General features: G+C 35.7%; 4 protein-coding genes, 1 non-coding gene and 1 pseudogene across 6 annotated transcripts; 3 read left to right on the top strand and 3 right to left on the bottom strand.

Annotated features, from left to right (window-relative positions):
• The first annotated feature begins 348 nt into the window (after positions 1-348).
• LOC120151298 (calreticulin-like) lies at positions 349-3459 on the top strand. Its single transcript, XM_039163804.1, has 13 exons — positions 349-463; positions 1365-1472; positions 1567-1759; positions 1840-2095; positions 2176-2232; positions 2319-2366; positions 2450-2536; positions 2608-2665; positions 2762-2829; positions 2921-3016; positions 3096-3152; positions 3237-3341; positions 3433-3459. The coding sequence occupies exons 1-13, from the start codon at positions 364-366 to the stop codon at positions 3442-3444; spliced, it is 1245 nt and encodes a 414-aa protein (XP_039019735.1). The 5' UTR covers positions 349-363; the 3' UTR covers positions 3445-3459.
• A 3222-nt stretch (positions 3460-6681) lies between these two features.
• On the top strand, positions 6682-6754 carry TRNAA-AGC. Its single transcript has one exon. It is a non-coding gene; the product is annotated as a tRNA-Ala (tRNA).
• Positions 6755-6942: 188 nt separating this feature from the next.
• LOC120151368 (heavy metal-associated isoprenylated plant protein 28-like) lies at positions 6943-7511 on the bottom strand. Its single transcript, XM_039163851.1, has 3 exons — positions 7492-7511; positions 7333-7408; positions 6943-7207 (listed from the first exon to the last, which is right to left on the bottom strand). Exons 1-3 carry the CDS (start codon positions 7507-7509, stop codon positions 6987-6989), a joined length of 315 nt encoding a protein of 104 aa, XP_039019782.1. The 5' UTR covers positions 7510-7511; the 3' UTR covers positions 6943-6986.
• Positions 7512-8780: 1269 nt separating this feature from the next.
• On the bottom strand, positions 8781-11247 carry LOC120151385. Its single transcript, XM_039163868.1, has 6 exons — positions 11143-11247; positions 10711-10986; positions 9658-10605; positions 9393-9614; positions 9077-9227; positions 8781-8929 (listed from the first exon to the last, which is right to left on the bottom strand). The coding sequence occupies exons 1-6, from the start codon at positions 11245-11247 to the stop codon at positions 8781-8783; spliced, it is 1851 nt and encodes a 616-aa protein (XP_039019799.1).
• A 1228-nt stretch (positions 11248-12475) lies between these two features.
• LOC120151363 lies at positions 12476-15692 on the bottom strand (annotated as a pseudogene).
• An 8948-nt stretch (positions 15693-24640) lies between these two features.
• On the top strand, positions 24641-26128 carry LOC120151359 (dnaJ homolog subfamily B member 3-like). Of its 2 annotated transcripts, XM_039163846.1 has the most exons (6): positions 24641-24774; positions 24890-25047; positions 25171-25258; positions 25348-25418; positions 25640-25696; positions 25804-26128. In XM_039163846.1, the coding sequence occupies exons 2-6, from the start codon at positions 24937-24939 to the stop codon at positions 25957-25959; spliced, it is 483 nt and encodes a 160-aa protein (XP_039019777.1). In that variant the 5' UTR covers positions 24641-24774; positions 24890-24936; the 3' UTR covers positions 25960-26128. The 2 variants fall into 2 exon arrangements, with proteins under 2 accessions (XP_039019777.1, XP_039019776.1); XM_039163845.1 differs by having other exon boundaries at positions 24641-25047.
• Positions 26129-26481: the final 353 nt, after the last annotated feature.

The following is a 26481-nucleotide window of genomic DNA, read 5'->3' on the forward strand; positions in this document are numbered from 1 at the left end:
CGCCTTCAAAGTCCAAAATCTAACGTCTAGGTGGAGGCCTCTATGGACCACTGCCTGCCTGCCACGTTTTACACAATTTCCAAAATAACTGAACAAGGCGAAATCCTCCTACGCGTCACGTTAGATTCCATGCCAATAAATTTTCGCCAGGTCAACTTAATGACACTTGTGAATGACATGTCATCAAACGATTGGCTACGCTGATTAACTTCGGTCCACATCATATTAACCAAGAATAAACCATTTTAGATGAGCCGTGAAAAACCCGTGGAAGTTTTCAAAACGAGTGTAGTATAAATGGTACCTAAACCCCATCACACTATCCGTATGCACTTCTACTTTCTCGCTTCGTGGAATTCAGCTATGGCGATTCACAGACGAATCCCTAGTTTTATCTCTCTGATCATCGTCTCTTTCTTCGTTACTGCCTCTGCTGAAGTTTTCTTCGAAGAACGCTTCAATGGTATAATATCCTTCTTCCGCATTTTCCTCCACTACCGATTACGAAATCTACATGCATTGTTTTGTAAATTCGTAATTTCTTAGATCGGCTTGGTTTTGTCCTTTGAATATGTTTTTCTTAAGATTTTTAAGATTTCATTTTGATCTAACATGAACGGAACGGTGGATTTTACATGCTAAGTTGGCGATCTGGTTGTTTTCGATGGTTTTCACTCGATGCCTACTTACGTAAAAAGAATGTAATAAGCTCGAATAGAGATCTGCACTTAATCTGTTTTCATATAAGAAAACATATTACTAGTAATGTATTTGAATTCTTTAAGAAATGCTAGTGAATCAGCGTCCCTTGTTTCGATTGATCTGCACATAAATCTGTTTTCATTTAAGTTTCTAATTTTTGAAAGATAATTTCTATTAGAAATGTATATAATTCCATTATGGAATGGCTGTGGATTAGCGTCTTGTGTTTCTGTTGTTATGGGCATAATCTGTATATATATATATATATATATATATATATATACACATTAGGAATGCATTTGAATTCTTTTAAGAAATGACAGTGAATTAGTGTCTTGTTTCAATTGATCTGTAACTGTAGAGAATAATAGAATAGAAGGGTTATTAATATCATTATTCTGCGTTAATTAATTTATTTATTGTTTTTTGATATAGGATACTGGAATGACAACAGTAATCCTTAGCAAAAAATAATTATTTAGTATTAGCGCTCTATGTCTAGTTCCATTCCTAGGATTCTGCCTTCGGCTTTTCTATTAACAAATGAAATAGAAGCTGCTTCTGCTTTAATCGCACGATCCACTGTTTTCAAACAGTGGAATTTTTACTTCCCCCCCCCCCTCTTTTTGGGGCTGATTTTGCACATTGTTGTGGAACTGAAGATGGATGGGAAAGCCGATGGGTAAAATCTGACTGGAAGAAAGATGATAACTTGGCCGGGGAATGGAATTACACAGCTGGAAAATGGAATGGCGATCCTAATGACAAAGGTAACCTTCTAGAATATTTGTACCTCGGAATTGATGAAGGTAGCGTTCAACTCCTCTGTTTCAAGCTTTACTAATGGCGTCATATTTTGTACAGGTATACAAACAAGTGAAGAACACAGGTTCTACGCTATTTCGGCTAAGTTCCCTGCAGTTAACAACAAGGGCAAGACTCTAGTATTCCAATTTTCTGTCAAGCATGAGCAGAAGATTGATTGTGGTGGTGGTTATATGAAACTGATTAGTGGTGACATTGACCAGAAGCAATTCGGTGGTGAAACCCCATACAGGTTTTGTTTTCTTACCCTGTGATCTCTAAAATATGTTTATTTATAGATTTACTGATTTTTGTTATTTTGGTTGGGTGTAGCATTATGTTTGGGCCTGATGTCTGTGGAAGCATCAAGAGAACTCATGCTATTCTTCACTACAACGGGACAAACCACTTGATCAAAAAGGAAGTTCCCTGTGAGACTGACCAACTAACTCATGTTTACACATTTATTCTCCGTCCAGACGCCACCTTTAGCATTCTTATTGATAACGTTGAGAAACGAAAAGGTAGCTTGTACACGGAGTGGGAACTTCTCCCACCAAAGAGAATCAAGGATCCCAATGCCAAGAAGGTAATTAGTCACAAATATTATCTTTTTTTGTTTTGTTTTGTTTTGTTGTATGAATGTCGGATACAATTGCATGATGGCAGCCTGAAGATTGGGATGACAGGCAATACATCGCTGATCCTGAAGACAAGAAGCCAGAGGTAAAAACCTTCTCATTTAACCCTTCCTTTGATTTCTTATGCTACATATATAAGCAAGCTAATCTCTAGTGTTTGATTTACCATAGGGCTACGATGGCATTCCAAAAGAGATAACTGATCCTGATGCCAAGAAGGTAGTCATATAATTCTTTTTTAATGTCATTATAAAATGGCCTTGATTGTAATGAGAGTTAATGGTTAAAATTATTTACACCAGCCTGAAGATTGGGATGATGAAGAAGATGGTGAATGGACAGCCCCAACGATTCCCAACCCAGAGTACAAGGGTTCATGGAAGCCAAAGGTTTGTGAAATCCTTGTCTAATTTGCAGCATTTATTATGACTTTATGTAACAATTCTTTCACTTTCTGCAGAAAATCAAGAACCCCAACTACCAGGGCAAGTGGAAGGCACCAAAGATCGATAACCCAGGTTCATTTTTATTTCTTTGGTAGTGTGTTACTTCTTTTTCTTATGAACAACATAATTTTGAGGTGATTCATCACTGTGTTTTTATATGGTCCACAGATTTCAAGGACGATCCTGACCTCTATGTTTATCCCAACTTGAAGTACGTTGGTATCGAATTGTGGCAGGTATTCTTTTGCCACTTTTTCCTCTACTACCACCCTATCATCATCCCATGCCCATTTTAGACCGTAACAAGATAAATTTTTGTTTTGTCAGGTGAAATCTGGAACACTGTTTGACAATATCTTACTTGCTGACGATGTAGAGTATGCTAAAAAGCTAGCCGAAGAAACATGGGGCAAGCACAAGGCTGTATGTTCATCTATGTATTTTGAAGTGTTCATTTTCACTTTTAAATTCTTTTGTCTGTTGATTTGGTTGGCTTTTGCAGGCCGAGAAGGCTGCATTTGAGGAGACAGAGAAAAAGGACGACCCTGTAGTTTCAGATGTAAGCTTTATAACATGCCGTCTTAAAGATATAATTTCTTTGTTTGCTCGATAATTGTTTTCATTGTGTTATCGGATTGTCCAGGCCGAAGACAACGACGATGATAGCGATAGTGTTGGAAGCGAGTCCGATTCCGAAAGCAAATCAGACACAAGCAAAGACAGTAGTGAGAAAGAGAAGGATGCGCATGTAAGAAGTTGTTTTCCTTTCGGTCTTTAGCAATCAATTTTCATAATCTATATGTGCCTAATTGATCAAACTATTGTCCCTTTGCATGCAGGATGAGCTTTAAGACGAATATCAGTGCAGTACCTTGCCCTCGATTTCGCATTAGAGAAAGCGCCATGAAAGTGTGTTCATAAAGAAGTTCCCCCATTTTTTTTAGTATTTGTAGCGATAGGGAGTAGGGAAGATAGAATTAGAGGCTGCATTGGATTGCTGCCTTATAATCTGGTTTTTAACTTTTGCCAGTCTTTTTTTTTAGTTTTATTTACGGTTAGATGTATTCGGTTTGAACAATTCAAGCTCATCTAAGGATGTATATCATATCTATTTAAATAATTTTGAGTTAAAACTAGAACTGGGTATATGGGTTAAGGCCCGCGGGCTACTTGTTTAACATGTGACCTGTGCGGGTTTCGGGCATCAAAAATTTAAGATCGTTTAAATTGTGGGCTTTTTAGTCCGGACCGTTAAACCCACGGGTTTAATGGGTATAACCGCGGGCTACCCACGAAACCCGCTAAAGCCCGCTTAATTTAAAATTCATAAAATTTTAGAGAAAATAAACTTAAAGAATTTTATAGAAAAAGAAAATAAATTACCTATAAATATGATGTTACTTATAACTATTGTAGTTCTTAAATTTATTAGGATGTTTGTCATAATTTTACCGCTGCTTGATATTTTTTTCATTTAAATATACATCATTATCATTTTGGTATTTAAAGATTTTTTTTATTTAATTTTGATCTTTATTTTTTTTCATGAAGTATGTTATCCATTTTGTTCTTTAATTATAAAAAATCACGTGATATTCTAATAATATATCACATGATACGTAATATTTAGATTAAAAATAAGAAAAAAAAAGTTAAAGAAGAAATAGAAAACATATTTTTCAACTTTTAAAGACTTTTACAAAATAAATATATTTTAACAAATTAATGACTTATATTTTTATCAATTTTAGAATAATTGTATCTTTCAAATTTACTCTTATACCGTAAGTATTTTATTTTATATTTTCATATTATGTTTTAGTCTTTCTTTAAAGTATTCATAAAATACAATTATTAGGATCACTTGAACTTTCTTGTTAGATTTGTATAATGTTTGACTTTGTTGAATTTTTATGTTTGAATTTATGCTTTCAGACACTTATGTGCCTTCATATTACAGCCTTAAATAATCGTGTTTTATAAAAGTATAATGTGATTATTGTTTTTATTTGTTTTTTAATTTGGTGATATAAATGAATATTGTTTTCTCAATTTGATTTTAAGTAATTATATCATTATATATGTATATATATATTAATGATTAAAAAAATTAAAAAATATTGTTTTATAATCATTTTATGCTATTTAAAATAAAATTTAAATATTATTTATTATTTTAACGGTGTTACCTTCATTTTCAAGAATCATTTTTAAAGGTGTAGTAAGTTAAAACATTATTTTTTTATTACATTTAAAGTATTTAAAATTATTTTTATTTAACGGGCCGTGGGTAAACCCGTTTAGCCCGCGGGTTAAATAGACGGGCCACGAACCTTAAAATACAAAATTATTTATGAATACGAGCTTTTTAACCCGCTCCATTTAAGCTCACACCGTTAAAATCCGCAGGCTAAACGGAACCTCTAGTTAAAACCCATCAATCAATTGTCCAACAATATTTCGAGACGCGTAACTTTAAATATATATATAAAACAAAATTTTTACTTGGTTGGAAATAAAAAAAAATTCGTTGTACTTGTACAAAATAATTATGTTTTTCAGGTTTCATTTGATTTTTAAAAATCCAATATTCAAAAAGTACTATTATAATTATTTATAAATATATTAAGTATAATAATAGTTTTTATTCTAAACTCGGATCTGATTTGACTCAAACCATTTTGAAAAACTTGACTCCAGCTACCCTAAAAAAACTTGGCTCAAATCCAAAATTTTAAAATAAAAAATTACATAATCAAATTAGATCGAATTGAAATTCATTGGATCCGAGAAAAATGTCCATTTCTAAAAATAACACACCATTAGTATGAATAAATTTATAATCTACGTATTATTTTCGGATGGAGCCAGGATCAAATATAAGGAGGGACAATGCGATATGAATTAAGGGACAAAGAATGCCATCTAAATTGTGGGTCTTTCTTGAATTTTCTCCTAAAGGGACAAAGAACATGGGGAGTAGGGATGGATTAAGAGAAAGAGGTAGAGATAGTTGTCCTACGTAAATTTAAAATTATCATATATTTTAATTTTTTATTAGATATTTGTTTTCGTCCTCTGAAATTTTAAAAGTTTATCTCGTAATATAAAATTCTATGTACGTCCGTTTTGAAAAGTTCCTTTATAACACCTTTAATTGTGAAGGAAGCTATTTTGATTAGGATCTTATCATTCTTGCATTCTGTGATTGCAAGTGCAACATATTTTATTTGATTTATGTTCTGTTGGTGTCATGTTCTGGAGGAGAGCATAAATACAGAATTTGTTTGTAGGTGAATGCAATTATTTACTTAATAGACTCATATGACAAGGAGATATTTCCCGAGTCGTAGAGAGAGTTGGATGCTTTCCTCTCTGATAAAGCCTCGACTAACATCCCATTTCTCATCTAGCAACAAGGTTGATGTCCCATGTGCTGTCTCAGAGGATGAGATCTGCTACCTCCTGGGGCTCACCGACTTCATCACAGGAGAAGGTAAGGTCAATTTGGGAGACTTGAATGTTCGACCCGTGTTAATGTGTAGCACTGTTCAAAAAATAGGCTACAAAGGTGATTTCAGGTGGTTTTCTCGGTACATTACATAGGTAGAGGTACAACAAATTTAGCTTGCATTGTTTAACACCAAAATATAACGTTAAATATGATTTAAAAAAATAGTTAGTTGTTCAAAACTTAACCATGATAATAAATGAGTTATTAAATAAGTGGTTTATCCTATAAACAAAAATCTTAATTTATCTTATGTGAATTTTTTTTCTTTTTTAAAAGACTTATAAGCTACTTTTATATCAATATATACAAGAATTAATTCAATGCATGTGATTTTAAAACTTAATTTTTTTCCTTTAATTTTTTAATTCTAATGAATAAAAAAATTACATTTTTATTCAAATTTTCTATCCAATATTATTTTTTTTAACTTTTCATCTTTTTGACCTTTTTAATTTCTATCATTTGACTTCCTCGTCTCCCCGGAATCCTTGATTACCAAGCCAGGCCAACATGGGAATAATAAAAGTTTATCTATAAATGAGTATTAAATAAAACATCGTGATTCAAGTTGAGTGGGGATGTAGCTCAGATGGTAGAGCGCTCGCTTAGCATGCGAGAGGTACGGGGATCGATACCCCGCATCTCCACATATGCTTTTATGGACTTTCTATTGCTCTCATCGAACTGTATATGTTCAGCCTCTCTAGACACTGCATTAATTGAGTCTTATAATTGCGGATGGCAAACTGAGATCCAAGAAATATAGTAAATTTTTATTTATCAAACTTTTGGCAAACGGCAAAGACAATCAAATTACAGCTGTGGCTTACAATTCAAGGCATAGGAAAAGAAGGCGTTGTGATGAACACAGACTACTCTTCAAACTTTACGGTAACCCCATCGAGGAATAATGCAGCTAAAGCCTTTAGGAAGCCTGGGACTAAAGTTCTCATCCCTTCCATGTGCTGCTGATGATGATGGCCGCCATGCCTCGGCTCTTCTCCCCGTCTTGTGAATGGCCTTCACCACCGCTTTGCAATCCACATATCCCAACACTGTGATCTTATTTGATACCCTGTCTATTTCCACGCATTTTACTCCTACATAAATAAAACCACCAAAAGCAAACCCTTTTAAGTCATTTTTTATCCTGATTTTTCTTTCAACTCTACTTGTATTTCTGTTCAGCCATCTATCTATATATAGAAAAGGAGTTCATGGATACCATTGATGTTGAGCAAGGATTTCCTGACAGCTTTCTCGCAAGCTTTGCAGTGTAAACGTACCTTGAATTCAACCACCTGCAACATCAAAAACCAGTTAGCTACTTGCACAAATAAGAAGAGAACTTTGGGGAAGTTAAGAGAGGAAAGGGAAAAAAAACCTCCATGGTGTTTATCATTCTTTACATAAGGCTCAGCTGGAACACATATATAATGTTCTTTTTTTAGAATAAAAAAGGAAGGGCTGGCCATGGCAGGCTTGCCAAATCATATGATGGCTCACTTGCTTTCATCATGGATAAGTATTGCACAAGTAAACATGTTTTTGTGTACTCAATGTGGTCCGTGATTGCCTCCACAAAGTAGTGTTTGATAAACTAAAATAGGTTTAAACTAAAGCAAGGATGACAAAAGTTTTGAAAAGTTTCTTTTTTTACTATTAAAGTTTAAAAAGTTGTGTTATGGTCACTAATATTATAGATGTAAATAGCTGTAACAAAAGTAATATATTTTAAGTGGTGTCATTAATATATTATTAGAAAATAAATGTAATTAATTTTAACCGCAATTTAATCTAAATATTATTTTTGTCAACAATACAATAAGTATCCATAATAACTGTAATCATGGAATTTTGGACTCCAGAACATGTTTTCTACATTCCACCTTCCATTGCCATAAATATGTATATATATATAATAATATATAGAGAGAGACGTATATGCTAGGTAGACGGTGAACTACAACAAGGAGAAAAGGGGTATCTTAAGATTAAGAGGGCCTTAAAGCAATAAATCAAAAACTAATTCATCAACTAAGCAAGTTAATATAGTTTTCTCAACCTCTAAACCCTCTTGAAACGCTTCCATATCAAAATCAAGCCACCTCTCATGCTTTGTGTTCATGTTCTTGCCTACAAGGTCGTCCACCACCAATATGTTCCCCATGTTTCTCCAATCCTATATCTCTTTGTATAACTCTTCTGCTAACCATCCTTTGTTTTGGATCAATTATCCCCACTTAGCCCATCCTTTGCAGCTTCCGACAAAAACTTGGTCGTACCGTGACTCCAGGGATTCACTCACGCAATCGAGTAAAAGTTTTAGTTTGAGCTTGCTGTGATCTACACCAGGGTTTCAAATCGCGGTCGCGGTCGCGTTTTCGGTTATTTCGGATTTACCGTGATTGCGGCCGTCGCGGGCGCTATTGCGGTCGTCGCGGACGCTATTGCGGCCGTCGCGTGTAACTCGGACAGTGGCGAAACCACTATATCGCGGACGAAATCACGGTCGCGGACCGTTTTTTGAAACCCTGATCTACACTGTGTCCTTCGGTTCCATTCCAATGCTCGAGCTCATCGAAAGCATTCAGGGTCACGATATTATCGGTCTGACCCAATGCATATTCTATGAACTTTAGCTCAGAGTCTTTTAGCACCATTTTCACATAATCAAGATCGGAATTGGTTGACTCTTTCAAATCTGTTGATTTTTGATGTCGTAGTTGGAAGCTTTCCATCCGTTTCTCCCACGATCTGGGAAGACTCGATTACAGGCGACGAGCTTAACACTTCTTCATCAGGAGCCAAATGCATTGTGCCTGCAGATGTAGATTGCATGTAGTCAATGCAGCAACTCGATTACCGAGTTTACATATTAATCATATTGTTTCTAGCTGAATATAAAATATAATGAAATTGGTCAAGTGGAAGAAACTTGAATCTCAAGAAATAAGAGTACAGCTTACCGCTGGTACCACTATCTCTGCTATCAGCAGAACACTCGCTCATGGCAGCAAGTTTGAGAGTTGAAAGTGGGCTAGGATGTTGCAAATCTAATTCTTCGGCAGTCTCGCTGCTGCTTTCACTAGCATTTCGATCTTCAATTTCTTCTGAAAGCTGGCAACATTAGATAAACTTAACAAACACATGCCATTATATAAGTAAATGGTAGCAGTGAGTGAGTAAACCAAAACTCCCACTTCCTTCTCCGATCAAGCCCCGGATTGTTGATTGAAGAACGGTTTAAGTCAGTGGGAGCTATGTGATGTCTTTTAGATCCACCTGTAGTCTTTCATGATGTCCTGTTGATGTAGTAGTGGTCAATGTACCCAGTGGGAGCTCTGAAGTTTTCTGACTTGATGCAGGACTACTTGAGGTCTCCTCTAAAATGATATTGCAATTAGATGACTCAACTCTATATGTCAATTCCTCAAGCTTTTTCCCAACAATAACACTCAGATCATCACCGCCGATTATATTGAGTCCGAAACAGAAAATCCTGAGCTTTTCGAGACCAGTGGATCATTATCACCAGAAGGATCACTACCAAGTTGCAGCTGGTTTCTGCAACATGACTTGAGGAAGGTACATTGGGCATGGATATTTTGATGGGGGATGTAAATGTAAAAGAAACAACATCCATGCTTGTCTTCATTTTCTCTGCATCTTGATTCGAGTTCCCATCAGTTGTAGTAGCATTACATTTGATGGACCTTTCACCGCCATTCATCGATGAAATTTTGGAAACTGGTTTTCCGGACAGAAGATCCTCATTTACAAGCTGTTTCTTTCTAGACGAATTCTTTTGTCTAGACATGAGAAGTTCCTTTGAAGGACCAGATGCGGAGGATCTCATGTTCCTGGATTGAGATTCGGAGTTGACTGTCACCTTGCTTATAGTCCTACTCAACCTGACCCTACCATTTACGGACCTAGCCTTTCTACCTTGCTGGTCCAGAGTCGAAGTCTTTGATGTCCATTTGTCTCTATTAGATAAGCAGTTCTGCTTCTGATTATTCTGCCTCAGGACATTGTTAGTCGTATTCGCAGTTCCGTTCTCCACATTCTTTCGTGCATCTGCTGATCCCCTAGAAGAATGTTTTGGATTTGCAGGACTCTCGTTATCACTTGAAAACGACCCCTCTTTCCTCCTAACATTAACCCTTGATTGTTCTGCAAGTGAGACTGGTTTCCCCTTATTCCTCAAACTGTTAGAACTACCTTTTTCTGAATCCGATTTAATGTGACTCTTGCCCTTATGTTGTTCTTTCGAAGACTTTGCTACGCTCTGACTAGGCTGGTCAGGTCTTTGAGGTCTGGATACCTTATGTGCAGCTTCAATTTTCCCTTTCAAATCCCGGATTTTCAAAGGAACTGAAGAAGACCCGAACGGCAGCAGTTTACGATCGGATGTTTTCTGAGGACCAACCTCGATAATCTTTGCAGCTGCCTCCAAAATATAAGCTGCGTTCTTGGTTGGGATGAACCCCGGACTCTTGACAGGAGACAAGAGCTCATGGTGAGTTATTGGAATTGGTTTTGCCGATTTCAGAGGCAATATTTCAGTCTGAAATCTCTCAATCAGTCCTCAGTTCTGCACCTTACAAAACCTCGGTTCAATCGGACTTGAAGATGACCTATCAAGCTTGTTTGAGGTGCCAGTGTGGCCCATAGGTTGACAGCTCCGAGACGCCGAATATGTAGTAGAAGATAGCTCCGAGACGTTCGGTGTAGGCAACGAGTGCAACCCCATGAGCCTAGCAACAAGTCCAGGTGCTCTAGATCCACATCCTTCATCACTAGTCACCGAAGAAGCAGAACTAAAATCAGGACAGCATGTAGTACCTGAAGCGCCATTGTAGGCATCCCCATCCATCTGGTAAAGATTACAGAAGTAAACAATAGAGTCTGAAACTCAAAATCCAAATCCATCACTAATTAGTACCGTATAAGGCTGCGATTTCAGTCGATTCTCCACTGGTTTTCCTCTCTCTGATTCTCCTACAGTTCGCGCGCGCGCACACACACACACACATGAGGTTTCAGCATTGTTTGAGAACAATTTCTTTCGAGATTTGCCATTCCAATCAAACAAATGAAGAAGTCCTCCCCTCAACTGTTTCTTTCCGACCTCCATTATCGCATCATCAAACATGAATTTTTACTTTCATTTGCTAAATGCACCATCTTTCAAGCAAGAAATTGAAGAAAGTAGAGTTTTTTTTTCTGGCAAAAAGTACATGAATCAGGTAATCAGATCTCAATGATCCAACATGTAAGAAAAACCATCACCTTGAATTCTTCAAAAGCTGCCAAAATTCATGATCCAAGCACCAAGATCCTTCTTTTGACACATGAGAACAGGTAAATCAAACTGGGTGTTCTTCAAATTGAACAAAGAAGTTCAATCTTACTACAACTCAAAAATCCGAGCACCATTTTTGGTTTCTTCCATGTATGGTAAGGATCTCTTTTTCCTTTTATTGCAACTAAAATAATAGTAATAAAAGAATGGATTTGGTTTCTAAGTAAGAAATGGACAGAAAAGAAAGATCCTAGCCTGGAGGAAATGATATTTTAGTGACAATAGCAGAGATACATAGAGACAGATTATGTTGACATTTGATAAGATACAGAAATCCGATTATAAAAGAAACAGTTAAAAAAGAGTAAGGAATGCCTGTCTGGTCTGAGTTTGAGCAATAAATATTGCAGAAACGATATTATAATACAAAACCTAACTCAAATTGTGAATCCAATCAATTAATTACCCTTGTCTTGTTATTTTCTTCGGGAACTCTTTCACCGATGGGCCATGCCACATGGAGCAGCTTTACCATGAGTTTCCACTTTTCCTCGCTGCTTGCAAGACGTGGCACACGACCAACAAACAGTTTTTGTTTCCCTCACTGCATGTGAAATGTACATATCATTTTGAAAATTCAATCTACTGCATGGGTTCCACGTGGCTCACCGTTCCACTTATTTATCTCCCCAAAGACAGTGTCGAGTTTTAAAATTCATGTTCCAGAAATAAAAAAAAAATTCACTTTTGCAAATTATTGGGATGATATTTGTTTTCTCGAATGGTTGAAGAAAAAGAAATTAATTTAATCATTTTATTATAATTTAGTCTCTTAATTTGTGTTTCATTAAATTTGACCAATGTTTCATCCACGTAACCCTTTTCTTCACACACAAAATAATATCATAAATATATTATATAATTTTAGAATATTTCATCAATTGCATGTGCTATTTCTCAAATTATACAAGTATGGGATTCAAATGTCAATATCTGCAATCTCGATTTATCACAAGAAATCCTGATACAGTATAAAGCCTAGCTGCAACATTCATGCCTTCAACTACAAAGGAAGTCCTGAGATTTGTACCATATTTACAAGCTTTCCTGTCAAGTATAAACCCTAAGCCCTAGCAGATCAACCGGTTGAGATTCGAGTTAAGATCGCCCTTTTCTCTATGTCGCAATCGAAAACAATTTATAACCTTGTTGTAATGTGATTGGTGTGAAAACTAAAACTCTCACGGCTCGTGGTCCTCGACTCCCGGTTCGTTTCTAGGTCGAGGTTCGTTTTTAGACTTTTTTGGATTATCCATGTGAGAAATCTGCAAAATAATCCTGAAATAAGACTTGGATGGTATTAACCGGCCGCTAAACATAGGAGCGTTACCATGTACTTACAATATGGGATTTCCACTCGATTTTGTCATGCCTGCCTAATGCATTAGCGGTAAGGGAATGGTCTCGTACACGGTAGAATATTTGAATAAGAACAGCAGCATACTCAAGCTGAACAAAAATTCAAGAAATTTCCAAAAAATGTAAACACGGTTGCAATATCCTCTTGCTTTATTTAAGCTGCAAATAGGAAAGTTTAAGTAACACTCATGGATATATACCTGATTCTGAGTCAATGGTCTTTGTTCCCAGTCACTATTCCGTCTTGTTTTATTTAAGCCGGCTCTCAATATTTTCTGAGTGGGAGGAATTGTGAACCATTAAATTTGGGGGAAATGAAAGATAAATAGAAACAGAGTTGTATTTGAATAGGAATTTGGACAGGAAGCATAAACTCAAATTTCATGTTTAACTTACCTCTGCAAGACCGGAGAGGCCACCTCGGGGATCTTTGAACATATTTTGGATGTCCAATAGCATATTATAGCACTTGAAACACTTTAAATCTCCATATGATTGAGCTAGTTGCTTTAAATCACAGTGAAAACTATAACCTACAACATGTGCACCATGTTAAAAGAAGGCAACCTTCCTTAACTATACAATCAAGAACACAAACTTTCGTGTGTGTATCAAGATAGTTTTAATATATCAGACAAGCTGACAAGAAAAGAAGGATCAATATACTGGGAGAAGATATCCCTCTTCAGAAAAAGACAGATTATCGTACCAAGTTTTAGAATTCTTGGAGACTGCAAGATGCGAGTTAGGCAGTTGTCTAGAACAGCAGGCACATCCTTATATAATTTTATCAAGTCAAATATGAAAACTTTCTTATCTGAAGCTATTTGCATGATAGAAACCTGATACATGGAAACCCAGATTAATTGTTTAAGGACAGTCATCATAATTCATAATCGATAAACAAAAAAATGCAAAACAAGTCAATTATGGTAATACTCATTTCAACTTTGGTTCTAAGCAAAAAGTTTCCGAGGGTCAGACCTATATCAATCAAGAGAGATCTCAAACCATGGGAAATGGAAGAAGATGATACCATGCTTACCTTGTTTGGTTTGCTACCTTTTACATAATTGGGTTTCCATTCACAGTCAAGGCCCACAACTTTGGAACCCTCAATGTGGCATGTAGCCTCACCAAGACCATTAAGTTCGTCCACCCAAATTATGGCTTCTACTAGCAATTCATTGAGATTTAAAAAGCGATGAGGCAGAAACTTGCTTCATGTTCTGAACAAAAGAATAACTAGAAGCATGAGACTCTGCCTTTCACATAATCATCGAAGAAGGCAACAAAATCTATACATCTAAAAGTTGTGTACCGAGCCTGAATAAACACGAAGCACTAGAGTTGGTATTAGTGGTTATAAGTTTTGCTACACATTCATACCCTATATATCATGTTCCTTTATTTCCAAAAACAAGGCCTCTTAGTAACGATACATTGTGCTTTTGGAAAACCTTCAAGGGAGTAACGATCACACAGTTCATCAACCTTCTCAAAGTAACCAAATTCCATAGCCAGATAAACCTAACACCCAGAGAGTAAATTTTTTAACATCAATAGCAAGTTTTCAAAATCAACAAGGTATAGAAACATACAAGAATATGAGAAAATTGAGAAAAACGAATGAGTTGGCAAAAACTCCAAAGCTCAATTTCATATTAAACAGACTTTTGAAAATGATATATCATCCATACTTACCAGATACTCAACTAATTGTCTATCACCATTTGCCTTGGCCTCTGCCACATCCCAGCATGCTTTTTCTGCCAACTTTTTTAGCGCGCTACAAAATGGTAAAATAATAGTATCATATGGAGGAGCATATTGCCGGTATGGGGAGTAAGATGCAGGTACCTTTCTATGTATTTGTGATGCACATCTGGGAATTCTTGCTGGAGATTGTTCTTCTTTACAATCAAATAAGCAAACTTTAGCTTGTTCCTGTCAATATACTCCTGGACGAGTATGGATAACATTGGTTGCCCCATAAACGTTGCCCACTTCTCTGCTGCTCGGAATTCCTTGTTTTCTATCATTTTGAGAAGAAAAGATTGCCCAGATTGATGGATAGAGAAATGTTCCAACAGGTTCACTGCTGCCGTATATGACTGATTCTATCAATCCAAATATATACTGCTCGACAAATGTCTTTACATTGTGAAACCTATGGTCATTCTTGGCCTTCAATTTGGATTCAACTTTCTCAATATCTGTCAATCTGACATCAAATACTTCAATTATCTTCACAGCAATCCTCTCGTCATAGTCAATAGTACCCTCAACAATATCAAGAAATAACTGTGCAGCTAAAGATTTTGCTGCCGAATAGTCTCCGGTGGTGGCTTCTGTCTTTAGAAAACGATGAAAAGAAGATACAATCAAATGACTGAAGCCCTCACAATGTGATCCAAAAATAGGCAGGACATAGAGACAATGAGCAACAAAAGTTGCTGGTCCTGGTTGGGGAGAATTACTTAGAACTTGGTGGACTTGTTGTTGAAGAGCTCGGAACTTTTTAGTTGCCTTCAAGCTTCCTGTAAAATCATTCCAGGGAATGGGAACAAACAAGAAAAAAAGGCAGGGAAATCCACTGCATTATAACCAGTTTCTTGCAACACAGTAAACAAGGTAGGGAAACCTTTTCCCAGCGAATGATAAGATTGGCAGTGAAAAGAAGCAAAAACTTTACCATGAACATAACATTCTTTAAGAAGGTATACGAATACTACTGGAACAACATAGGTTAGATCCGCAAAAGCATGCAGGCAAATTGTTTTCGTTTCACAAGCTTCATCTTGCAGCTTTATAACTTCTTCCTCAAATCCCATTTCAAAAAGGCACAGCCAATGCTACTGAAGTGGGATCCAAAAAAATAAAAAACAACGAAGCATTAGCTTGAACGCTGCATATAATCACATATTGTCATGTACCATTCTGTAATTTTGGCTTTTTCAAATGCTAAATTCATATGTAAAAATCTATTCAATATATATATATATATATATATATAAATCAAATACAAAATCCAGTTCGAAATCCAGGAAAACAAACAACAACCCAAGCAAGCGTTTAATGCCATGTTTATTCCTTTTCAACTTTTTTTCTTTCTAATTTTCCCTCCATTTTTTCAACATGCAAAGAGAAAAGTATACAACTATATATTCTACAAAAAAAATTGAACAAACATTGGTTCAGTCATACCAAAAAAAACAAAGCAAATGATAATTAATTTGAGAACTTCAAAAGTCAAACCATTAAGAGCTTGAACCAAATAATTCAAAGTCATTAGCTTTAGAAGATTTCAAAGAGAAAATAAAAGAATTAATCTCAAATGATTCAGAATTTGACTAATAATTGCATCAATAAGATCAAGAAAATAATTTCTTCTGTTCTCTTTCATTTTCCGGGAGCCAAACATTCTCTATATTTTAAAAAAATAAAAATAAAAAATCTTGCAAAATAATCCAACAGATAAGAGAAGGAGATTCTTAAACGGTTAACGAGAAACGCACCAACTAGTTTCTTTTGGATTTTCTGAAATCTTTGTATATTTCGCTTTCGCTTCTCTGAGAAAACTAAATACCTACTGTGCTATTCCTTTTCTATTCTTCAGCGAAAATTTTATTTAGATTTTAAAAGGATAAATTATATTCATGGCCACTCAATTATTTTACTTTTGCATTTTATTTGTTAAGTTTTTAATTTTATTAATCAAATCATCTAATTATTTAATTATTATCAATAAGACACAATATATAATTAACATTTATTCTAAGTGAATTTAGTAGTTTAAGAAAATATTATTTTCGTTTAAGATATTACGTTTAAATAATTATATCTACAAGTATATATATTATCAATAATTAAAAAAAATTATGAACAAATATAATACCTTAAAAAAATTAATTTTCAAGAGTTTTTGAAAGAAGAAATTGATTGAAGTGATAAGAACGTATGTGCATCGAGGCCTAAGGGATGTTTCAAATGTCAAAACAACAAAAGAAAGCTCCTACTCCATCAAAATTTTGGGGTTTAATAATACTTAATTTATAAAGGTCAAATTGGCTGACTTGCCCGAGAGGTTAACGGGGCAGACTTAAGATCTGCTACTTTGAAGTGCACGTGAGATCAAACCTCACAGTCTGCGATTTCGTCTTAACTTTTAATCTTTTGGCAGATTTTCTCATTTTCCCTATTTTTATTTGATTTGTTGTTTACGGATTTAATTTACCTCGGTAGAGGGAGAAGAGATGTTCGCCAAAAGGCGACGTTGGATGGATAGAACGCAATCCCCCTATCATTTCATCTTCTTGATACGGATAGGGGACTACTGGGGAGTCCGATTAGATGGACCAGCTTCCTCCCTCGGGGAAGCGACTGGATTAGCGGGGGGCGCAGGCCTTTCTTCTGGCTGATTCACCGATGTGCTCTCGGGTTCGGTTTCGGAAAAGGGCTCCAATAGCAGGTAAGGAACTTAAGCTATATATTGCTTTCAATGATAATGCTATCGGAATAGTGCTAGCACAGGATGATCAAAATGGTCAAGAAAAGTCAATCTATTATACTAGTCGAATTCTCAAAGAAGTTGAAGCTATATACACTAAAGCAGAGATAAATTGTTTAGCGTTTATATATTATTTATCTTTCAATTGGTCTACGGTGTGTAGAGAATCTCTGCCCTGTTTTCCATCGTTATTTCCTCCATCGATATACAATTAATTTATCTTGCCATTTCTTCTCTTTGGTTTTTATTTTTTTATATACTAAATATCATCCAGCCGCTCCTACCAACACTTACTTAATGTGAGGTTGGTTATAGTAAGGCTTGGCCGGTTGGGAAAGCTATATGGACAGGTCAACACTGGTCGATGCCCCGTATTAACGGTAGCATCGATATATCAGGTTAGTCACCGAGACACCCCCCATGATGGGACAAGTTCCCCATAATTTAGGAGAGTTTTTGTCGACATTGGCTTAGAGCAATAGTCTTTGATCTGGGATACGAACTTCGGAGGGGAGTAACTTCTGAGTCGTCCAGCTGGCAACATGGCGGATCTCAAGCTGTGAATGTATAAAAATCACACCAGTTCTTTCAAGTATAATGGGAGCGGACAATTCCCTTTTCGGGGAATAACTGCAATCACAAGCAAGTGATTGAATGAGTGGGGGGCTCCGAAAACACATGTGGGATAAACAGATATTTCAGGAGACGGTCTAAAAATGGGTCCGGAGCCTTTGTAATAAGTGTAGTCAGCCAGTTTACATAATTCGAAAGAATCAAATCTCAAAGCATAAAGAAGATACTACATTAAGCAAAAAGCAAATAACAAAAAAGATTATGTAACTGTTATGGCGTACGATAGCGGTTTTATCTGGGTGCACGTTAGCAGGGCTAATGTTATCTGAGAATCCCACCGCGTCGCCGGTGAATCGATCGATTTTTCCCCGTAAATTTCATCTGCTTTTGTTCATTCCTTTAAAGCAATCGTCTGTTCGTTCTTCTGATGGAGTGGAGAAAACTTTTTGGATGCTCAGATGGACAAGAACTGTAATTTCCCCCCATCTTTCCAAGGAGGGATTACAACTATTCAACCCCTGTCTGAAGTCCTTGATACCGGAATCTCTGAATGGAAGCTCTTCTTAATGGGGTAATTTCTCAAGGCTGCTCCAAACCTCGATTCAATGCAACGTATCACCAATAACTTATGGACAAATGCAACACAGGGCACTCGTGTCCAGGTTAGTAAAGCAGGAAGAAACCTCTTTATTTTTTCTTTCAACTCTGAGATTGCTAGAGATTGGGTCTTGCACAATGATCCTTGGCACATCCTTAATAAGCCTATGATTCTTAAAAAATGGGTGCCAAACCTTAAAAGGCTTAATTTTGATATATCGAAACTCCCAGTCTTGGTTCACTTGTTCAACGTGCCTCTTGAACTCTACTCTCGAACTGGACTAAGTTATATTGCCAGTATAATTGGAGTTCCTATCTCAATGGATTCGATTACTGCTTCAAAAACAAGATTGGAATTTGTGTTGAAATGGGGGCTACTGATGAAATCCCTAAATACGTCGATGTAATTCTCAAAGATGGGGGAACAGTTTCGTTTCTGTTGATGTACCATGGCTTCCGCTCAGCTATAGAAATTGTAAAGTTTTTGGCCATACAGAGAAAAACTACTTCGAAAAATCAAATACAGCACCAGTTGCAACAAAAGTTTACATAAAAAAGAGAGCTAAATGAAAATTCAAAGGCACCAGCATCAGGAGGTAATGAAGCTTTGTAAGAACATGTGAAAACAATTCTTAATATTCTAGTGTTGCAAAAACAGATTCCTAATGAAAACAACGGTGTAATTGGCAAGGAAACAGACTGCACAGATTTTACTAAAGTCCCAAATAATTCTACTGTTGAAAATATAGTCTCTAATCACACTGCTACGAATGCTGAAGGAACTGAGGCTACTCTCTGTTGCCGAGAATAAATCCACTGCTCCTGATCAACCAGTTCCAAATGATGATTGCCATGACACTAACAACCCCTCAATTGCTAAACGAGGAAGAGGCAAACATATCAAAGATAACTCCAAAGCTATCCTGGCAGGATTAAAAAATAGATTTGACATCCTACATTCAATTGATGAAAATTCTGCCATAGAGAGTCAAGCAAGGAAAGTACGCACTGCTGCTTTAGGCGTTACAAGTCTGTTCAACGAACTCAAAAAGAAGAAGAAGAACCACTTAGATAAATCAAAAAGCTCAACAGTAGAAGGTAAAGGGGGCGGTTCGGTCTTTTATCCTCAATGAATATCAATATCAGTTTTTGGAATGTTAGAGGTCTGAATAACCCTCTAAAACAAGACAAAGTACTACAAAGAGCGTATCAAAATAAAGTAAATGTATTATATTTGTTGGAAACCCATGTAAAAGTGGAAAATTCATTGGGTTTACTGGAAACTAAATTTGCAAAGTGGAATGTTTGCACAAATTATGAATATGCTCTAAACGAGAGGATTTGGATTCTTTCAAAAAAAGACTTGAACCTTTCAATATGCTATGTTTTTGCTCAATGCATCGTTGTCAAAGGTTATTTCCAAGGTGCCCCTCTGATTATAACTGCAACTTATGGCAGCAACGACGATATTACTCGCAAACTTCTATGGCATCAGCTGCGTGAAATTGATATCAAGTATGGCCATTTCTCTTGGATAATAGGAGGGGACTTCAATATCATTTTTAAGTTGAATGAAACCTTTGATCATGAGTTATTTGGCCCTGTTTCATCTCCAAAAATGAAAGACTTCCAAGATGTCACGCAAGAACTATCTCTACAAGACCATCCTTACGTTGGTCCATTGTTCACATGGAGTAATAAGCATAAAAAATCATTCATTGCAAGGAAACTTGATAGGGTGCTCATCAATTTCTTGTGGGAGAAAGATTTTCAAAACTTATTTGTTGAATTCCTTGCTCCAGGCCCTTCAGACCATTGTATGGCTTTAGTTTGGCTCAACAAAGAGGTGCAAGCAAACATACCCAAACCTTTCAAATTCTTCAATTTCTGGACTCTTCACCCTAGCTTCATACATGAGGTTCAATAGTCTTGACAACCAGCTATTCAAGGTAATCCTATGCAAGTCATTTTCTCCAAACTCAAGCGTCTCAAAGGTTGCCTAAAGAGACTAAATAAAGATTGCTACAGTGATATTTCAATCCGAGTCAAGCAAAAGAAAACATAGTTGGAAATGCAGCAATTATCAACTTTAAGAGGAGATGACGCACTCGAGAAAGAGCTTACTCTACAAAATGAACTCAAATCTCTCGAAGAAGCCGAGCTAATGTTCTTAAAACAAAAGGCAAAAGCTCAATGGTTAAAGGAGGGAGACATATGCACAAAATTTTTCCACTCTGTCGTTGCTGCAAAAACAAACGGGATACAATCAAAGTGCTTGTTGATGATCGAGGAAGAAGGCTTGAATCATTTGACAATATGGCCTCTGAAGTGATTAACTACTTCAAAAGCCTTATTGGCACTGAGGATTCCACTGTAACCAATTGCGACTATACTCTACTTAAAGATTTGTTGCATTATACATTGCTTATTGTAGCTTCATCTGATTTAGTCAAGGGAGTATCTAGAGAGGAGATTAAAACAACATTTTTCAATCAAGGAAATGATAAAGCTCCTGGCCCAGATGGCTACACCCCATACTTTTTCAAAAAAATACTGGAATGTGGTTAGAGACGATGTGGTGGATGCGATTCAATACTTCTTTCAAGAAATTTTATTGTTGTCAGCCTTCAATGCTACAATAATTGCATTGGTACCTAAAGTACCAAATCCAAGTAAAATTCAAGATTTTCGACCAATTTCATGCTGCTATGTTGTCTACAAGACAAATACCAAGATTTTAGTCAACATGTTGACCAATCTGCTCCCATGAATGATAACTTTGAATCAGTCTGCTTTCGTAAAATGACGAAGTATTATTGACAACACTCTCCTTGCTCAAGAATTAGTTAAAGGCTATGGAAGGAAATCTATTTCACCAAGATATTGTATGAAGATTGACCTACGAAAGGTTTTCGACTCTCTCCATTGGGGATTCATTTCCACAATCCTAAGGGCTCTAGAACTTCCAATGACTTTCATCACTTGGATTGAAGCTTGTTACTCAGAAGCAAGATACTCTATCTCTTTCAATGGCAGTCTGATTGGCTACTTCAAGGGTGCAAGGGGTATAAGGCAGGGTGACCCCCTTTCTCCTTTTTTATTTGTCCTCTCAATGAATGTGCTCTCAATACTACTTAATTTAGTTGCGGCACGAGGTATGTTTGGCTACCATCCTAAATGCAAGAAGATTGATCTAACTCACTTAATGTTTGCGGATGATCTCCTTATCTTTTGTAAAGGAAATGTGGAATCTATTATATGAGTCATCAGTGTCCTAGATAAATTCTATGAAATGTCTGGACTACAACTTAATGCAACCAAATGTGAATTTTATGCTATTGGTATCCCAATTAATAATATAGAGACTATACACAGAATCACGGGCTTCACATATGGATACTTGCCTGTGAGATACTTAGGGGTACCTCTAGTAACGAGAAAACTCTTTGAAAAGGATTGTGTAGTCCTCATTGAAAAAATCAAATCCAAGCTCCATCACTCGTCTGGAAAACACTTGTCTTATGCAGTAAGACTCGAACTTATCAGAGCTGTCATATTTAGTATTGCTAACTAATGGTGCAGGCAATTATTTTTACCACAGTCTATTATAAACAGGATTGAGCAACTATGTTCTCATTTTCTCTGAAAAGGTTCTGACACGCTACTGGAGCTAGAGTAAGCTGGAAATTAATTTGCCACTCGAAATCTGAATGAGGGCTAGGCTTAAAGGACCTAAAATCATGGAACAAAGCGTGTATGATTCAGCTCATTAGAAACATCCTAGCAGGAGATGGCTCACTGTGGGTTGCTTGGGTCAAATCCTATGTGTTAAAAGATAAAGACTTCTGGCACTCAGAAGGTGAAGGTGAAACTAATGCTAGTTGGAGTTTTAGAAAACTGCTAAACCTTAAAAGAGAAGAACAAACTATTTTTCTTACAGGAGCAATGACGACTCGAGCAATTTGGAATGAGATTAGAGTAAAGAGAGACAAAGTTAATTAGCATAATCTAATATGGTTCCCTCTACACATACCAAAACACAACATGATTGCTTGGATGTCTATCTTGGACAGACTACCCACTAGGAATAGGCTTAAAAAAATGGGCATTATAACCGATGGCTTATGTGTTCTGTGCAATGAAGATTGGGAGACAAGAGACCACCTATTCCTAGAATGTCCACTGGCAGATTCCCTTTGGAAGGCCATTCTGCATCTCTCCGGATTAAGGTCACCTTCTTCTCTTGGAACAACTTGTTAGCATCGGTTTCTCATGCTTGGAAAGGTAAATCCCTACTTATCACTATTTTAAAACTTGCATGGTGTGCATTTCTCTATGGGAGGAACGAAACAGAAAGTTGTTCAAAGGAAACTCCAAAAAAGCAGCTGAAATTCTTAAAGCTATCAAGGAGATTGTCGGAATTCAACTAAGAGGTTGGAATATTAATAGACTTGATAGTGCTAATATTACTCTTTGTAAGATTGGAGTATTGAATAACCTATACTTTGTTTTGTGAATAGGTTGTTCATGTTCTTAGGTTGATTTTCCATTACTGATTGTTTTATAGCAAAACACTGCTCATTTGAGTAATAAAATTTTTAATTATCCAAAAAAAAAAATGGGTCCGATTAAAAAAAAGAAGAGAATTTGACCTATTTTTAAACCGTCTCTTGAAATACCTGCTAATCTCGCATGTACTTTCGGAGCCCCCGACTCATTCAATCACTTGCTTGTGATTGCAGCCATTCCCCGATTTAGAAGAGTGTTTAGAAATCTTAAGCCCACATCCTTGTTATTTCACGTACGAGTTCTTGAAAGAGGCCTTTAATAATTAAATCAATATTTATAGGACTTTTTCGTTCAAAATATTATCTTTACTTGTACTTAAAGTAAAAAAAATTCTTTTTTTAAAAAATTACATAAATGATATGTAGTAAAAATAAATGTTTAAATTATTATTTTTTTGTTAATCACTTTAAATTTTATATTGATATATAAAAAGTTAAATATTTAAAATAATCATAAATAATAATTTAAATACTTATTTTAATATAAAATAATTTAAAATAAATCATTATTTAGGTTTTTTTTCTTTGATTACACAAATGTTCTTTCGATTATAAGATATTATTTTAATGAGATTTTTTACTATTAAAAGTTATAAAATGATATTCTGACTATAGGATATTATTTTATTAAGACCATAAATTATTAAAAATTGTAAAATAATCATCCGACTATTCATATTTGAGTTGTATTTTGTGAAGACTCTTCATTTATATTATGTAATCCAATCAATGCTTGAAAGCAACGATGGTGCAATAAACAAATTTAAAATATGATTTATCTTATCTCAGTCAGTAAGTTAATATCTAATTAGGGTTTAACATAAAACCAAAACTCGATGGGTTCTAACTCGACCCAACCATATTAAGTTTTTTTTTTTTAAAAAAGTTTATTCATGTTATGTCAAGTTTTTTAGAGGATTTGTTTGGATTAGGTTCAAATTTACGGTGAAAATTTTTTGACTCGACCCAAAAAATAATATAAATACACATTATATATTTAGAAATAATTACAATAATACAAATCTTCATATTATTTTTCAATTAGATCCCTATTTATCTAATAAAATTAATATTATTTCGGATCAGATTCAAGTTTTATCTTAAAATACGAGTTGGGTTTTGAATCAAATGAAGTCGTCCTAAACTCGGGTCGATTCCAGTTTTGGATGAATGATCTATATTTTTAGGATCAGATCATGTTGGCTGAAAACCTGACCCAATTCGACTTATGTTGATCTCTATATCTAACTCAAACGATCATTAAATTTTAACCTAAAATGATAAATTTAAAATATATAAATAATCGAGTGATTATTTTATAACTTTTAATAGTCATCAGACTTGATAAAATAATATTCTATAATAAATCATTTTATAACCGTTAATAACCAGTGACTAAGAAAGCAGCGTCGTATACATGAGGGATCGTTTGCACATTTTACGCATTTGCATTTTGGATTTTTGGGTGGCAACCACGTAATTTGAAACGAACAGCAGCGGCATTTAAAAACCCCGCCAATAAAATATCTAGCTCAGAGAGCTATTAGTCACTAATCAGGCCGGCATATCCCGAAGCTTCCTTCTTCATATCTCCCCACAGTTCCTGAAGATATTTTCTCTCCCCCGAACATCCCCTCCACGGCTCCACCTTTGGAAAATTAAAAATAAACGGTGACAACAACAAAAGAACCGGTGCTTCTGCTTCTTTCTCTCTCTCTTTTTTTTTTGTTAAGCACATTTGATTTTTTGCTTAACTCTTCTTTTTTTGAAAGCATCATGAGTATTTTGTAGTTTTGTTTGCTTGAAGAGAGAGAGGGGGAGAGGAAGTAGAGATAAAGGATTTTGGACGCAGAGATGGATCGGGAGGGAGGATCCCACGGCGGATCTTGTTATTACTCCGTTCTGGGGATTCGTAAGAACGCCTCCTTCTCTGATATACGCACTGCTTATCGTAAACTCGCTCTGGTAATTAGAAACTTCTTGCTTTCATTTGATTCTCTTTTTAGCTTTTTCAATCTTTCTAGTTTAAGCTAAGATGTTCAATTTACGAAATCAAAATTAACTAGCTTAATGCTCAAATTTCTGAAGAAATGGCATCCGGACAGATACGCCAGAAATCCGGTAGTCTCCGGCGAAGCCAAAAGCCGGTTTCAGCAGATCCAAGAAGCTTATTCTGGTAACATTGTTAAATCCATTTTACCTTATTGCTGTTGAATCCGGGTGTTGTAATTATTATTTCCATAATTTTCTATCATTTTCTCTCAGTTCTCTCCGACGAATCTAAGAGATCAATGTATGACGCCGGTCTTTACGATCCCTTGGAAGAAGAAGATGAAGTCGTAAAAATATCTCATTTGTCTCCTTTTATTCTTTTGGAAGTTTTTTTTATCAATGCAAATAAAACGGTGCCGGATCTTCATTGTGCTCAGTGAAAATGTCATTGCATCGGCAACATCAATTCATCGATTCTTTATTTATTCATTAAATTTCGTATGGAGAACGTTCTTTTGTGTTATTTCCATTTTTAGCCCCTAAGTTTTGTAAGATTTGCGAGCAGGACTTCTGTGATTTTATGCAAGAGATGATTTCGATGATGAACAATGTGAAAGATGAGGTTTGCCCTTTAGATCCTAATTATCGAAAGGCTAAATACGTAATCATGGTTTAAACGAGACTGCATTGATATTATATTGTGGGTTTTTTGTACTCTTTTTACCTTAGGAAGACAGTTTTGAGGATTTGCAAAGGATGTTCGCCGATATAGTCGGCGGAGATGGCATGAGCTTTGACGTTAACAACGATCCGACGGAGACAAAGAGGGCACGTGTCACTTCATCTAAAGGCAACGCAGCGAAACGGAGCAGTTCCCGCCGTTGACTTATCCTGCAACCCCCTCTTGTCTTACTAAACTTCTTTCATTACGGAATTGGTTTTAGGAGCAAAGTTAAGGACCATGGTGAAACTTGCAAAAATGTTGTCACTTATTTTATAGATTGTAATAAAATCTCTCAATTTCAAGATTTAATATAATAACTTTTTTATGTAATTTTTTACTTAATAAATATTTGAATATAATTTTGAAGCTTAATTTAGTGTTTTATTTAATTATGCGGTTAAACCTAACTCATGATGAATTATTTATTTGAATCATAAGATAAGTTTATATCCTAATTTAAATTAAAATGCCAAATTCAAATATCCACTTGAATAAAAAAAGTTCAAAACTTTAAAATTCAAGCTTGAATTCATTTACTTGACAGACTACAATTTAAGTATTTAATTAAATCGTAAAATCAATTGGAAGGATGAAACCACATATTTACCTTTAAATAATAAATGCAATTGAATGAACGGGAGGCTCGTGTTCATATGAGGGGGAGAATTGGTCCATTGGAGTGG

This window comes from Hibiscus syriacus, unplaced genomic scaffold (assembly GCF_006381635.1).
Source record: "Hibiscus syriacus cultivar Baekdansim isolate YM2019G1 unplaced genomic scaffold, ASM638163v2 tig00111053_pilon, whole genome shotgun sequence".
Lineage (NCBI taxonomy): Eukaryota > Viridiplantae > Streptophyta > Magnoliopsida > Malvales > Malvaceae > Hibiscus > Hibiscus syriacus.

Excerpts from the sequence above, each read along its gene's own strand:
- LOC120151298 (XM_039163804.1), top strand. The coding sequence starts at position 364 with ATGGCGATTCACAGACGAATCCCTAGTTTTATCTCTCTGATCATCGTC. Across the intron at positions 1,760-1,839 it reads GGTGGTGAAACCCCATACAG|CATTATGTTTGGGCCTGATG; the intron begins GTTTTGTTTTCT and ends GGTTGGGTGTAG. Across the intron at positions 2,830-2,920 it reads TTGGTATCGAATTGTGGCAG|GTGAAATCTGGAACACTGTT; the intron begins GTATTCTTTTGC and ends TTGTTTTGTCAG.
- LOC120151368 (XM_039163851.1), bottom strand. Across the intron at positions 7,208-7,332 it reads ATCCTTGCTCAACATCAATG|GAGTAAAATGCGTGGAAATA; the intron begins GTATCCATGAAC and ends TTATTTATGTAG.
- LOC120151359 (XM_039163845.1), top strand. The coding sequence starts at position 24,937 with ATGGATCGGGAGGGAGGATCCCACGGCGGATCTTGTTATTACTCCGTT. Across the intron at positions 25,259-25,347 it reads GATCCAAGAAGCTTATTCTG|TTCTCTCCGACGAATCTAAG; the intron begins GTAACATTGTTA and ends ATTTTCTCTCAG. Across the intron at positions 25,419-25,639 it reads CCTTGGAAGAAGAAGATGAA|GACTTCTGTGATTTTATGCA; the intron begins GTCGTAAAAATA and ends ATTTGCGAGCAG.
- LOC120151385 (XM_039163868.1), bottom strand. The coding sequence starts at position 11,247 with ATGGAGGTCGGAAAGAAACAGTTGAGGGGAGGACTTCTTCATTTGTTT. Across the intron at positions 10,987-11,142 it reads ACAATGCTGAAACCTCATGT|ATGGATGGGGATGCCTACAA; the intron begins GTGTGTGTGTGT and ends AATCTTTACCAG. Across the intron at positions 9,615-9,657 it reads CAGAAACCAGCTGCAACTTG|CTCAGGATTTTCTGTTTCGG; the intron begins GTAGTGATCCTT and ends GGTCTCGAAAAG.